General features: G+C 56.0%; 1 protein-coding gene across 6 annotated transcripts in view; it reads right to left on the bottom strand.

Moving 5' to 3' along the window:
• Positions 1–2847: 2847 nt before the first annotated feature.
• Positions 2848–12837, bottom strand: part of FGD3 (FYVE, RhoGEF and PH domain containing 3) — a 45680-nt gene continuing 35690 nt past the window's right edge. For 5 of the 6 annotated variants that reach the window (XM_073805923.1, XM_073805922.1, XM_073805918.1 and 2 more), the window contains 4 exons: positions 5310–5432; positions 4871–5011; positions 4073–4219; positions 2848–3806 (listed from right to left, as the gene is read on the bottom strand). In XM_073805923.1, coding sequence (XP_073662024.1) covers positions 3564–3806; positions 4073–4219; positions 4871–5011; positions 5310–5432 — 654 coding nt within the window. In that variant the 3' untranslated portion in view covers positions 2848–3563. The remainder of the gene's footprint in view (positions 3807–4072; positions 4220–4870; positions 5012–5309; positions 5433–12837) is intronic. The other variant, XM_073805921.1, reaches the window with a different exon arrangement.

Raw genomic sequence — 12837 nt, 5'->3', positions numbered from 1 at the left:
ATGTGTGTTCCCCAGGCTGAAGAGGAGCAGCCCCTGGGGGCACAGAAGACCCTCAGCTCAGGCCTTTGACTCCTGTGACAGTTGGGTACTTCAGACCCTTTTCCTGCCCTGTCTGGCATTCTTTAGGACCCCAGAGGCCCCAGGGCCCACCTCCTGCTCCGCCCACTGGCCTCCCTTCTCCCTCTGTTCAAGGGATGGCCTCCTGTCCTGCAGGGTTGGGGGCTGGACTTGGGGAGGAGGAGGAGGAGGGACAGAAAAGGAAGGTCAGTGGAGAGGCTGAAAGCCAGTGTGCGTCCAGCCTCCACCCTCTGTGGGTGGGCAGTGCAGAGTGCCCAGGCCTCAGGCTATGGGAGCAAGATGAAGGTAGACAGAGGAGGGCAATGTGCAGGTAGGAAGAAGCCCAGGCCCAAGGGTCACCCAAACACATGGTGTGGAGACTCCAGGCAGGCAGCCTGCTTCTCAAGTCCTTACTGGGGCATCCAGAGGGCCAGGCCAGATGCCCCAGCCGGAAGGGTCCCTGGGGACAGACCTGCCTTCTGGGGCCATGCACCGGCCACCCACCCCATGACTTCAGACTCCACAATAGTTATTAACATTTATCAGGATATTTCACACGAACACCTGAGTTTCTTTCATCTCCTGAAAAGCTGGAAGCTCTGGCCACACAGGTCCATGCCTGCGTGGGGACAGCTGGCAGAGGCTCCCCTATATCACCATGCCTGCTGGCCTCCAGCATGCCCGTCATGGGGGTCTGTGTTGAGACTTGCTGGAGACACAAGGCCCTGTCTCCAGCTCTGCCCTGGTTGCCCCCATCGCAGCCAACTGGATCTGTTAAGACCCCCAAGCCTGCCCCGTGGCTCTTGCCTCCTGGAGCATCACCAAATGAGACCCCGTGGAGACCCCATGACCAGGCCTTGTCTCCCCCATGCTCCCTCTGCTCCTTGCTGTGTGTCACTGGCTCCTCCAGGCCTTGGTGGCCCTGCACTCAACTTAGGCACCCTTCCTGCAACCCCTCCCCCAGGGTGTCCTGGCTGGGAGTGGGGCTCCTAGGGAACTCCTGCCACACCCCCTGCCATGCCCACTCCCCTTCCCTGCTTCTGTTCCTCCCCTGTGGCTGCACACCTTCTCAATGTCTCAGTGGGAATAGCCACTCCAAACAGAGGGATTTCCTTTCCTCTGTGTTCTCAGGGCCCAGCACTGTCCAAAATGGACAGCGAGGACATTTTTCCGGGTCCTGCTGCAGCCACAGCCTTTGGGACGCCTCCTGTTTTCACCCTTGTAGCTGGCCCCAAGACATATGGACTGTGATGGAATATAATGTCCTGGTGTACCCTGAGCTGCTAGGGACAGAATGCCCACCTCGCCAGCCTTCCGATGTGCTGACTGAGGACAGGACCCTCCTGAAATTACTGTGGAAGCTTGCGTGCCGGGCCCCCCAGGCTGTTGGCTGGGAGAGGATAGGGCTCAGGTCTGCCCTGGGGCACAGAGAGCTCACTGGGAACCGGCCACGGGGACCCTGGGCGGGAACCCACAGTGGGGGCCGCGGGTGAGGACCCTGGATGGGGGGCCCAGTCTTGCCCCCTCAGACCCCAGCAGAGTGGCACCATGTCCAGCAGGTCAATTCCAGCTGCCCACTAGGTCTGGAACTGTGGGACTCTTGGGGGCATCCTTTCTGTGACTGTTTCCTCAACTGTCAAGTGGGAACATCCTGGGGTTTAGGTGAGACTGGAGTATTACAGAGTTGACCCTGAGAAGGAGCCCCACTAGGCCCATGCTCAGTCAGTGCATGAGGCAGAGAGCAGAGCTCCGAGGGAGAAGGGGCAGGACCAGCGGGAAGAGGCCGGCTGGGATCCAGGTCCCTTCAATGCCTCTGACATCTGCTGTCCCTGCCTTGGCTCCATGGGCAGGGACTTTGCTGTATTTTCTTGAGTAAGAGCACAGTTGGAAGGGCCTGGCCTCCCCTTCCCAGTGGGCAAATTGCCGGTATCAAGCAGCTTCAGAACACCCACTGCAGGTGGTGAGCTCTCACAGGTGCAGGATTGAGGCCCAGGTATGCAGCAGGTATACAGCTGCAGCAGCATCCAAGCATAGCAGGGTGGGTATGTGGGAGACAGCGCTGACTCACGCCTAAGCTCACCTGTGCCCTGCCCACCTCACCTGGGTCTCTACTTTACCCGTGTCCTGTCCTACTTCACCTGGACCCTGACCACCTCACCTGGGCCCTGCCCACTTCACCTGGGTCCCAGCTCACCTGTGCCCTGAGCACCTCACCTGTGCCCTGTCACTCCTTGCCTGGGCCCCACCCCTGCCTCACCCATGACCAGTCATCCATTTCTGGCTCCCACAATGACCCTCTCAGCCCACAGGTATGTGCCCTGCAAGTCTGCCCATGGCTGGGCAGTGACAGGCATCCCCGCAGGGTGCCTTGCGGACGTTAGAGGGATGGGGGTCCCAAGGGACTGGACACCCCTCAGTCATCAGTTCCTAGGTCCCTCTGCTCTCCTTCAAGGCCCTCGGGGCTCTGGTGCAAATAGACCTTCCCGACATCTTTGTGAGTAGCCAGCACTCCCACGATCCCGTATCTAAGTCTGGCTCCACTTGCTACAGGGGCAAATGGCCCTGTCTACCTCACTAGCATGACCAGGGACACAGAGCAGGTCTCCAGGCATGGTACCTTGTCTGAGGCCCCGCTGTCTAATGCCGCTGCATCCTGGGGCAACCACAGGGGTGTTACTTGCACCCTGCAGGCCTGGATTGGGGTCCAGGGCGTCATTACCGGCTGTGCCCATCTGTTACCCTCATTCACCAGCCAACCAGGCCCACTGTGGGGAGACCCTGCCCCAAGGCTGTGTCCACCTGTTGGCTGCCAGCATTTATTTATGTAGATAAGCACTGTCCACCACCGACCAGGGGAGGCAGGCACAAATCTCAGGCCACAGATCACGACGCCTGTGTGGTCCCCCTGTAGTTTCGCAGCATGGCTATTCAGGAACCCACCACTCGCTCCCTTAGGCATCTCCAAATGGGGTGGCGAGCTACGAGGTGGCACAGGGTGTGCCCAGTCCCCGGGAGAGGAAAGAGGAGAGAGGTGGAGTCCGGGGGGCCAGTATGGTTCAGCTCACATGGATGTAGATGGTATAGATGGGTGGGCAACCATCAGGAGGGGTGGCATGACTGCAGACATCCACCAGGTGTCCTGGGCACCACCCATGAGCTCCTTCTGTCTTCTGGCGCAGATGACCCCTCACTGCCCACTCAGATGGAGTTTTCTTGACAGTCACCCCACGCCCCGCTCTGGGCCACACTGCTGGGCCTGCAGGCAGAGGCCCGGGTCTTTGAGGGACGTGCTGGGTGACCCTGGGCAATTGGCTGCCCCTGTTTGGGCCTCATTTTTCTCCTCTCTGACATGGAGGAACCCTCCAGGGCCAAGTGCTATGTGGCCTGTTGGTCCCTCAGCAATCCAGGCTCCCTTCATGCCTGCATGTGGCCTGATGCCACCTCTCAGATGAGTACAGGCCCTGCCACGGTGGCTGTACAGCTAGGAGACACGGCAGAGACTCAGCTCATGGGGCAGCTGGGGCCTGGGGCTGCTGGGCCCCTGGGCTGGCCTGGGCCAGGTGCCCGTGGGCTGCTGAGCTCAGGGCCTCCAACCACTGCTGCTGCAGCTCGGCGGACGGGGCACTCAGGTACAAAGACTGCTGGGCCTGCTGCAGCTGCCACATGTGTCCAGCATCCAGCCTCTCTGCGGGCTCTGGCACACTCACCCTGCAGCCAGAGAGGGGGACGGCATGCAGCAGCTGGCCATCCTGCAGGAAAGGAGAGGAGCGTCAGCACCCCGGCCTCTGGAGTCCTGGCATCACTAAATACCATCTCCCACAAGTGGGCAGCAGAAGGGTGATTCTGGACAGCCGGGGAAACTGAGGCCCTAGGGTCACATGAGCCACCCACCACGTGGGGTTGGGCCCAGGCTGCATGGCCCAGGCCTATCTGGGCGCCGCGGGCTTGAGGCTGTGGGCTGCCGGAGCAGGGTGGACCCCCACCCCCAGTGTGGCCCAGCGGACAGAGGACACACCTGGCTGCCTCCTCGAAGGTGCAGCACCAACTCCAGGGAGTCCGACTCAGAGATGGCAGCCCACACCTTGCTCCAGGCTGTGCCGCCATCCGACACCAGCAGGGGGCCACAGAGCAGGCTGGGCGGGGGGTCCACAGTGGCTGGCTTCTGGGGACACAGAGGACAAGTCAGGTGGAGTCTCCCTTGTAAGAGCCACTCCCCAGGAAGCACCAAGGCTGAAGCTCTGGGGGGAGAGAGGAGGGGGAGACAGACTGGACAAGGCCTGGGCCAGCCTGAGCTTCCCCAGGGTCACTGCAAGGCCACTTGGGATTGGGCTGGACTTTCTAGGCAGTGAGACCACAGAAGGGTCAGGACAGAAATAAAGATAAGGTAGGAAAAAATGGAACAGCAGGGAACCAGAATGTGGCGGCTGTTGATGATTTCCCTGTACACACACACACCTCTCACACGTAACATCACACACACCACACACATTCACATCCTCCAGGACTAGGAAGAAATAAGTTTCTGTTGTTTAAGCTGTCCATCCTGTGGTATTTGTTATACAGCCTGAGCTGACTAATGCACCATCTAACTCCTGAGTGCAAACGGTTCCCAAGCTCTCGGCCATGACTGGATCCTAAGAGCCCAACACGCACACATGTGATATTTGGCATTCAGCTGCTAGCTGCTCTCAGTGGCCTATGGACCCAACTGAGCCCTACCAGTCCTGGTCCCAGGGAAGGCGACAGCACTAGGAGCACAGTCTGTCAAGGCTTCTGGGGTCTTGTGTCTGGAAGGCTCACCCAGCCCACCCACCTCTGTGCTCTGCTTGGGCTCCAAGGGCTCCTCGAGGCTGGGGCTCGAGGGGGCCACCGGCTGGGTCAGGAAACACTCTCCGCAGACACGGCTCTGCCTGCCGTTCTCAGCCTTGAACTCGGAGCACTTCCCACAGATGACCTGCAAGACAAGGGCACCTGTGACCCCAATGCCCAGGGACAGAAGACTGTCCAGAAGGAGGCTGGAAGGAGAGGTGTAACGGCATGTGGAGGGGAAGGGCTTGTCTGTGAGACATGGGAGTCGGGAGCCTTGTCCACAGGGCAGAGACCCCAAGTCTGGCCCCTGCTGGGCCTCCAGAGCCTGCCTTCTTGCTCAGAAGTTCCAGGATCCAGGGGTCTGTGTGCATGGAAAGAAGATTTGGAGGAGGAGCTAAGCACATGGAGGTCCCAGCAGCTGGCCTCCTTCCACCTGGACTCACCGCCCCACACAGCTTGCAGTGGCGCTTCCTTTTGGTGATGGAGTTGAAGGTCTCGCCGCAGCTGCTGCAGCCCTGCTTCTCCTTGTCACGTCTGGTCTTAGAGGACCCTCTCCTGGGCTCAAGCTGTGGGAGGCAAACGGCTGCAGTCAGCTTCCCAGCGCATGTGGAGTGGCAGCTGTGCGATACACAGGCAACGCACATGCAGGGCAAGAAAGCCAGACGTGCAGAAGGAAATTAAGCAGGAGCCACACTGGCCATGGCCCCCTGCCCAGCCTCACTCCCCAGAAGCTGCCCTGCTGTCACACGGGGTGAGATCCCAAGGGGAACAGGAACTCTATGCTTGGAATGACTTGTCCCACCACGGAGATCAGTGACTTTGCGTGTCTGCAAAGATAACCACCGGAACCCACACTGGGGGAAAAGGTGGCTGCTCTGCACAGGAGCCCAGACGCCAAGGACTGGGGTGTCTGCACCCAGCATCCAGCCAGGTGGCCCTTGCTTCCATGCTCTGCCCTTTATTGGACCCCAGAGCATGGTCCCTGCTCCATGCCAGGCACTCAGAGGTGTGCAGTTGCCCGCCCAACACGTGTGAGAGCACTCTCCAGGGGTGGGAGCAGGGTCAGGGCCTGGACTCCCTTCTCTATCTCCTCCGATGCTGCCTGAATTTCCCACAAAAGAGGGCAGTGATGAGTCCTTTCAGCAAGACAACGGGAAGTCATGAAACATGGTGTGTGTTCAGAGAGGTTAGAAGATCTTTAAGACTAGTCACAAGAACACACTATAAAATGCTTTTACTTCTTTTTTGTTTGTTTGTTTGTTTTCTTTTACGTTTAAACAAGCTGTTTTGTGTAAGATTTCTCAAAAAGTTTTACAAGAACCACATCAAACTCCTTGGAGCAAAGAGGAATTGGAGAGTGGCAGGCAGCGGTGGGAGAGAGGTTTTCATTTTATTCTATCACTTCACTTTTTTTTAAAAAAAGTATTTATTCCTTTTTCAGTTAAACATATTTACAAATTTTAAAAAATCTAATGCAGTCTAAAACTAAGGAACAGGTATATAAATCATACACGGGAGGTAGATGTCAAGGCAACATGTTGGAAGACTGTTTAAAGGTGTCAAGTTATATTGCTAAGGGAAACAAGCAAGTTGCAAAATAATGTACAGTAGCGTATAATGTTTATACCAAAAAGAGTACGTGCATGAAAAAAAGACTGGAAGGAAGCACACCTGATGATCTTATTGGCTGTTTGGGGTAGAGTAACTCTTATCTGACTCTCTTATCTGGATTTTCTCAAGTGTTCACCGAGAACAGCTTGTGAAAGAGGAAGAAAACCAATAGACACGTAGAAAAGCAAACCAGCCACTCACTGACCAGCCCCCCTAACCCCCCCACCTCCTGCCTCACATTCCCATTGAGGACTGTGTTCCCTCTGCACTGTGGACAGCGGTTTGAGAGCTGAGTGAGGGAACCTATGTGGTCCACTCTGACTGCCTACCCCTGGCCATAGTGACATCAGTCGTGTCCAGGACCCCAGCCCCACCAGATGCAAGGGCTTGGGAGGTGAGCAGGAGGCAGGAGGGAGTGAAGGTGGGAGTGGGCACCGACCATGCAGGGTGAGGCTGGCGTGGGGGCTCAGTAGCGCTGTCTGATTAGGTTTCCCCATATGATTAGGAGTGGTGCAATTTGGGGGACAGCTCCCAGGCCCTTGCCCTGCCCCTCATCAGCCATGAGACCCTGCACGAGTCACTTCTCCTCTCCAAGCTTGGTTTCCTCATCTGTAAAGTGGGGTGAGGAACCGCCCCTGGCCCTGAACCCCGTCACAGCACAAGAATCCTGACTGGTTTTGCTGATCGCCCTTATGTTACCATGGCTCTCAGGAAATGCCCCGTCCCAGCCCCTTAGCATTTCCTCTCTGTGTGGGTAGGGGGCGCTGGGGTCCCAGCAGAAAACACAGTCAATTCACCACAAACTTAAGATTTTAAGAAATGTCACAGATATGTATCAAATTCCCCAGGATGTCAGAACTAGAATGGCTACTGGAAGTGCTTGTCTCAACCTCTCCCTTGCACAGATGGGGAAACTGAGGCCCAGAGACACTTTTTCTGTTTAAAAGAGAAACACTTAAAATAAGTTTAACATTAGTGTTTCTGAGCAGAATAAAATGACGTCTGAGATTTGTTTTAAAATATTCCAGAAGAAGGAAGAGTATGTGGGGGTGGGGTGAGGATAGGGGTGGAAAGACAGATAAAACAGGAACAGCACAAAGCTGAAGTTGCTCCAGGCTGGTGTGGGGGTCTCGCTGTCTGTTAGTTCTACTTGTGTGTGTCCAAAGCTTCCCTAATAAAAATTTGAACAAAATAAGCTAAAAATATGTTTAATATAAACTCTGCAAGTTTAAGGAGAAAGAGATGCACTGGTTGGGGGTGAGGGAGACAGAAGGGAGGGGCTTGGGCATTGGAGGCTGTTACGGGCTGAATTGTGTCCCCCAAAAGTCATAGCTTGCAGTTCTAACCCCCAGCACCTCAGACGGTGACTGTATTTGGAGAGAGGGCCTTTAAAGAGGTGATTAAGGTAAAATGAGGTCACTAGGGTGGGGCTTAATCCAATATAACTGGTGTCCTTATAAGAAGAGGAGATTAGGACATGGTCACACACAGAGGCAAGACTATGTGAGGACACAGGGAGAAGATGGCTATCTACATGCCAAGGAGAGAGGTCTGTGAACAAAAAAAGAACAAAGAGTGCCACTCATCATCCAGTTATATAAGGGTTAAGATGCACCCACTGCAGTCACCCACGACAGTGCACCCGGGAGGGAATTCAGGATGAAAAAAACAAGATGAGGCATTCTGTGTGTTGGAGAAACAGGCCCCAAGATAGAGGCACATCTCAGAAAGAATTTCAGTGACCCCAGATTCTTGCATCTTCCCATGCAGAGAAAATCACTTAAAAGTATTAACTTAAGATATCTGTTCTTTGTGATATAGCAGGAATCTTTTACCAAAATGTATGCTTGACTACATGTATTTCCTAGCCAAAAAATTCGTACATATACTGGCTCCTCCCCTCCCTCTTACAAGCAGTTCCTCAGAGCTGTCTCCCAGGCTATAGTCCTCAGTAAGATCCTGAGTAAAACTTAAATCCAACTCTAAGTTGAGTGTTTTTCTTTAAGTTGACAGGCCTCAGGAGAAACCAGCCCTACCAACACCTTGATCCTGGACTTCCAGCCTTCAGAACTGTTAGAGAATAAGTGTCTGTGGCACTTTGTTAAGTAGCCTGAGCACGCTAATTCTGGCCTATGCTTCCAAGCTCTGCTGCCTCTGCTCATAGACCCCACTGCGGGCCCCACCACTGTGAGGCCAGTGCTGGACCCCTGGTACGAGGAGCCCTGGGACCAGCTGGTGCCTCTGAGGGTGATAGGGACGCTTGCTCTGCCCAAGACCCCATCACCCTCCTCCTCCATCTCATGACCCCTGACCCCATGGACACTGGGTGTAAGAAAACCTTGGGCCCCCTCTCAGTTTATTCCATGCAGCTCAGGACCACAGAGCCCTGTGGGTGGAAAATGGGTGGCACAGACCCGACAAGCAATACTGACGCTCCCCACAGCCACATGCCTTACTGGAGGCCACCCCTGTCACCCAGCCTTGGCTGCCAGCCACACTCTAGCCCTGAGGCACATCTGTCTGCCCCACTCAGGGCTCCTTCCCTTGAGACCATCTCTCAGGACTGCTGGGGCTCAGACATGAGAAGAGAGAGGAGGGGCCATCCCTGGGTCTGCTGTGGCCCAGGAGCCTCAGCCCTCTACCAACCTTCATGGTGACCCTGCCATGCCTGTTTTCCAGGTGAGGACACCAAGGGCACTGGAGGTGGGAGTGGTCAGTGGCAGGTGGCTGGATCTGCGTCTTGCCTTCAAGCACTTACATGTGCTGCAGAACCTGGGCTCTCCAGACCCTGCGAACAGCGCTGCACAACTGCTGAGAACACAGGGAGGCCATGGGGGCTACTGGGGCATCCCTGAGGGGCAGGGCTGCCCACAAGATGGAGGAGAGGCTGTAGCGGGTCAGGGGTATGTGGCCAAGAGCTCAGGTGCTGAAGGTCAGCAGGGACCCCGTCCTGGCCAGAGGGACCAGAGGACAGTTCCTAGAGCCGGGCATCTTGGGGCTGGGGCTTGGAAGAGCGACCCATCCTGGCTTCCTTTTTTTAGGCTGCAGTTCGGTGATCAGACAGGGTCTGAGTACCAGCTTTCTTGGCTGGGTACCAGCTTCCTCGGTGCTGAAGACCGTAAGCCACCATGGCCCATGCTTGATGCGGCTCCCCCAGGCAGTTCCCGACACCGAGGGCTGGTGACCAGGTGGCTGAGGTGAGCCCACCTGCATCGTTGAGGACAGGTCTTCCTGGCCAACCATACTTCCTTTTTGGATGAGGATATAGAATAAGTCAACCAAAGGGAGGGGCTCAGATTTTCTTTTTGGATGTGGAGACATTGGAAAGGCCTGGGCCAAGTCTAACCAGGGAGGTGTGGCACCGTGGCTTCCCTAGTAACAGCCAAGCGACTTCACCCAAAGCGCTCCAAATGCACAAGCGTGGGCGTGGGAGGTCTGTGCCGAGGGCCTGTTTTACTCAACGTCTTCTCTTCAGCAGATTCACTTACAAAGCAGGGAAGCAGGAGGAAAATTCAGGGAAGAATTGGGTCTCAAACAGTGGCCCTGCCAACCAGCCTCAGAAGATGGAGCCACAGTTATCATCAGTCCTAAAGGGTGTGGACATAGGCCTGGGTCTTAGGCCTGGCCCTGTGGTGGGTGCAGCCCAGGCCCTCTGCCCTTCACAGGCAGCCCTGTCCTGGGCTTGGGGTGGAAGGGCGGCACTAAGTTTGTGCATGCTGAATGACGGGTGGCAGGGATGGGGCCTTTCACGACATCGTGGAAGGGTCCATATGTTGCCATGGTGGCTCTGGAGCCCAGGGAGGCCTTGACAGTTCTGTGCTTCCGTGAAGAGAGACGCAACTTTTGCAGAACGGGGAAGTCTTTGTATTCTGCAAGACTCCCTTGCAAAACTTCCTGGTTTGGGTTTAGCTTTTCTTAGGAAAGAGGGCCTAGTGGGAACTGTGTGTCTGAGGACAACACCAGGAAATCAAATGAGCACACCAAGAGTGAGTTTACATTTCCTCTCCAAAAGCTTACATCTGGCATGTTGTAGCAAAGATCACTCTTTCTAGTGCCAGAATTAAAACCCACTTTGGGGTACTTTCCACAAATATCCACTGAGCACATCTCGGACTCGCCCTGTATGGCAGGAGCTTCACGGAGCTGCCCTCCTGGGTCCACCAAAACCTGTGCTCATCAGAAACACAAATGAGAAAAACCATGGCCGGGCCATGTGTGCTGGGGCCGGAGCTGCAAGTCTGTTGCTGACGAGCGTTTGTCTGTTGTAGGGCCTGGGCCTGGCTTGGGGTGGATAAAGGGACTGGGACAAGGAGACCTGAACTTGAATTGTGATCCCAAGCATTTGGCAAGTCAATGGTGCTGCAGAGCCCTTGGAAGGCTGAGCCCCTGTGTAGAAGAAGGTGGGGTGGCCCGCATATCCACTGGCTGGGCGTCGCCATCGATGCGCAGCAAGTCTGCAGCCTGGCCTGGGCAGACCCCTGGACCGCGCTGAGGCCCTGAGCCTCAGGGGCTCTCAGCTACCTTTTCACCTGTCAAAGGAGTTGGGCAACTAATCGGAGGGGCACCCGAGTGGCCAACAGACACCTGACACAGCTCCTCTCTCTCTTCTCCCCACCCAAGGGAAGGTGAGGGCAGAGGGGGAGGAGTTGCCCAAGGCCTCATGTCAGGACCCACTCCACGTGTTAAAACATTAAACATGGGACCTTCAGGTCCCTTCCAGCTAGAACATTCTCCGATGGGCACTGCCCGTCGTGTGTGCCAGCCCCACCTCCTGCTCCTCTGTCTCTGCCTGGGCACTGGATCTTCCTCAGCCCTGTCTCCCTGACCACACAGCCCACAGCCACTTCTACTTTACCCCGCATCCACGGACTAAGGCCTGCCCGTGGACTCACCCTACAAAGAGTGGGGGTTGCTCACGGCCCTTGATGCCTTCCGGCATGCCCCAGGCCAAGGGTCGGATAGCAGAGGGCCCTGCAGGGGGTCCAGCTCAGCTCCCCTGCAGAGACAGGGAGAAGCAGTGCTTCATGCAAAGGGCCATCATGGAGGTTGTCAGAGACCCTGGCCAAGGGACCCTGGAGCTGATTGGAAAGCTGAAGAGGCCTCATGTGTCATTCTTCTCTGGGCAGTTAGTTACACAGATGAAGCTTGAGTGTGCAAGCTGCTTTTCATGATGTTCCTAGACGTTCCAGAAAGGAGCCCAATAGCACACTGCCAGCCTCACACGCACAGTTTGGTGATTCAGAAAGCTGATGGTGGGTTGCTTCATGTGAGAAACACTTGTCAGTGACTCTGGGGTCAGCTGCGAGGGCTTCACAGATGAGGCCTTGGGGCACAGCAGGCATAATTGAGGCATTCTGCACAGAGGGGATAGCAGGTGCAAAGGCCCTGGGACATGGCCAGGTGAGGTAGGCCAGGGCATGGTGGGGGAGGGTGGGCTGAAAGGAAGGCAGGGCCAGACAGAGCCACAATGCAGGAAGCCCCTCAGGGAGTTTGAGGGGCTGTGACAAGACCATCTCTCCCCTGCTGGTAATGCTGCTTTCAGATTTCCTGACTGAGTTTAAACAAATTAGCACAGGCTCCCTCTGGCTCTCGCAGTGCCACCCTGTGGCAGCAGTAGCACTCAAATAAGGGGGTTCCCTCCTCTCACTTGGTCCCTGAAGCCCATCATGCCCTAGAAATGCTCCATCCCTCCATGGGAGCCCAAAAACTCCTCAAGGTTTTCCCAGTGCCTGGCAGTCAGAGACACATCGGGTCAGGGGTCGTGTGGTGACCTGGCAAAGCTTCTGCTCTTGTAACAGAGCAGGGGACTGGAGCATCTGGGCACACCTGTTCTGGGGCCTCAGCTGGGGCCCAATGCTACCCAGCAGCATGGATTGTGTGGGAGGAGGGGACTAGTTTTCTTACTAAAAATCTAAGCCAGGACAGGGACATTTACTCCCCGTGAGGAGCTAGACATCCGTCCCTCCCTCTGCTGCTGTCCCAGGAAAGTCAAGTCCCACCACAAGGCCTTTGAGGCAAAGGCCAGGTCTCCTCACCTATCAAGCCCGTTTCCTGTTCGTAAAATGGGTTGACCCTAACAGGTGCCAACCCAGAATGGCTGTGATGACCAGCAGGGTGGCCCTCGTAGCCAGAAAAGAAGGAGCTCTGCAAGTTGGTGCAAAATTCAGGCAGACTTTGCTGTCCAACTGGGGAGCACCTGCCACCAAGGGAGTGCTGGCCCAGATGAGGGATGTGAGAAAGAGAAGTCAGGGGGAGGGAAGGAGAGGCAGGCCCAGTGGAGAGAATGTGGGGGCTGGACCAACCTACCCATGGAAGAAGTTCCGCTTTAGGAGCAAAGCCCCTGTTAGGGGTCAGGCTGGG

This window comes from Tursiops truncatus, chromosome 6 (assembly GCF_011762595.2).
Source record: "Tursiops truncatus isolate mTurTru1 chromosome 6, mTurTru1.mat.Y, whole genome shotgun sequence".
In the NCBI taxonomy this organism is placed as follows: Eukaryota; Metazoa; Chordata; class Mammalia; order Artiodactyla; family Delphinidae; genus Tursiops; species Tursiops truncatus.
Note: the sequence above shows the minus strand (reverse complement) of the source record. Positions and strands in the feature narration are given on the sequence as shown.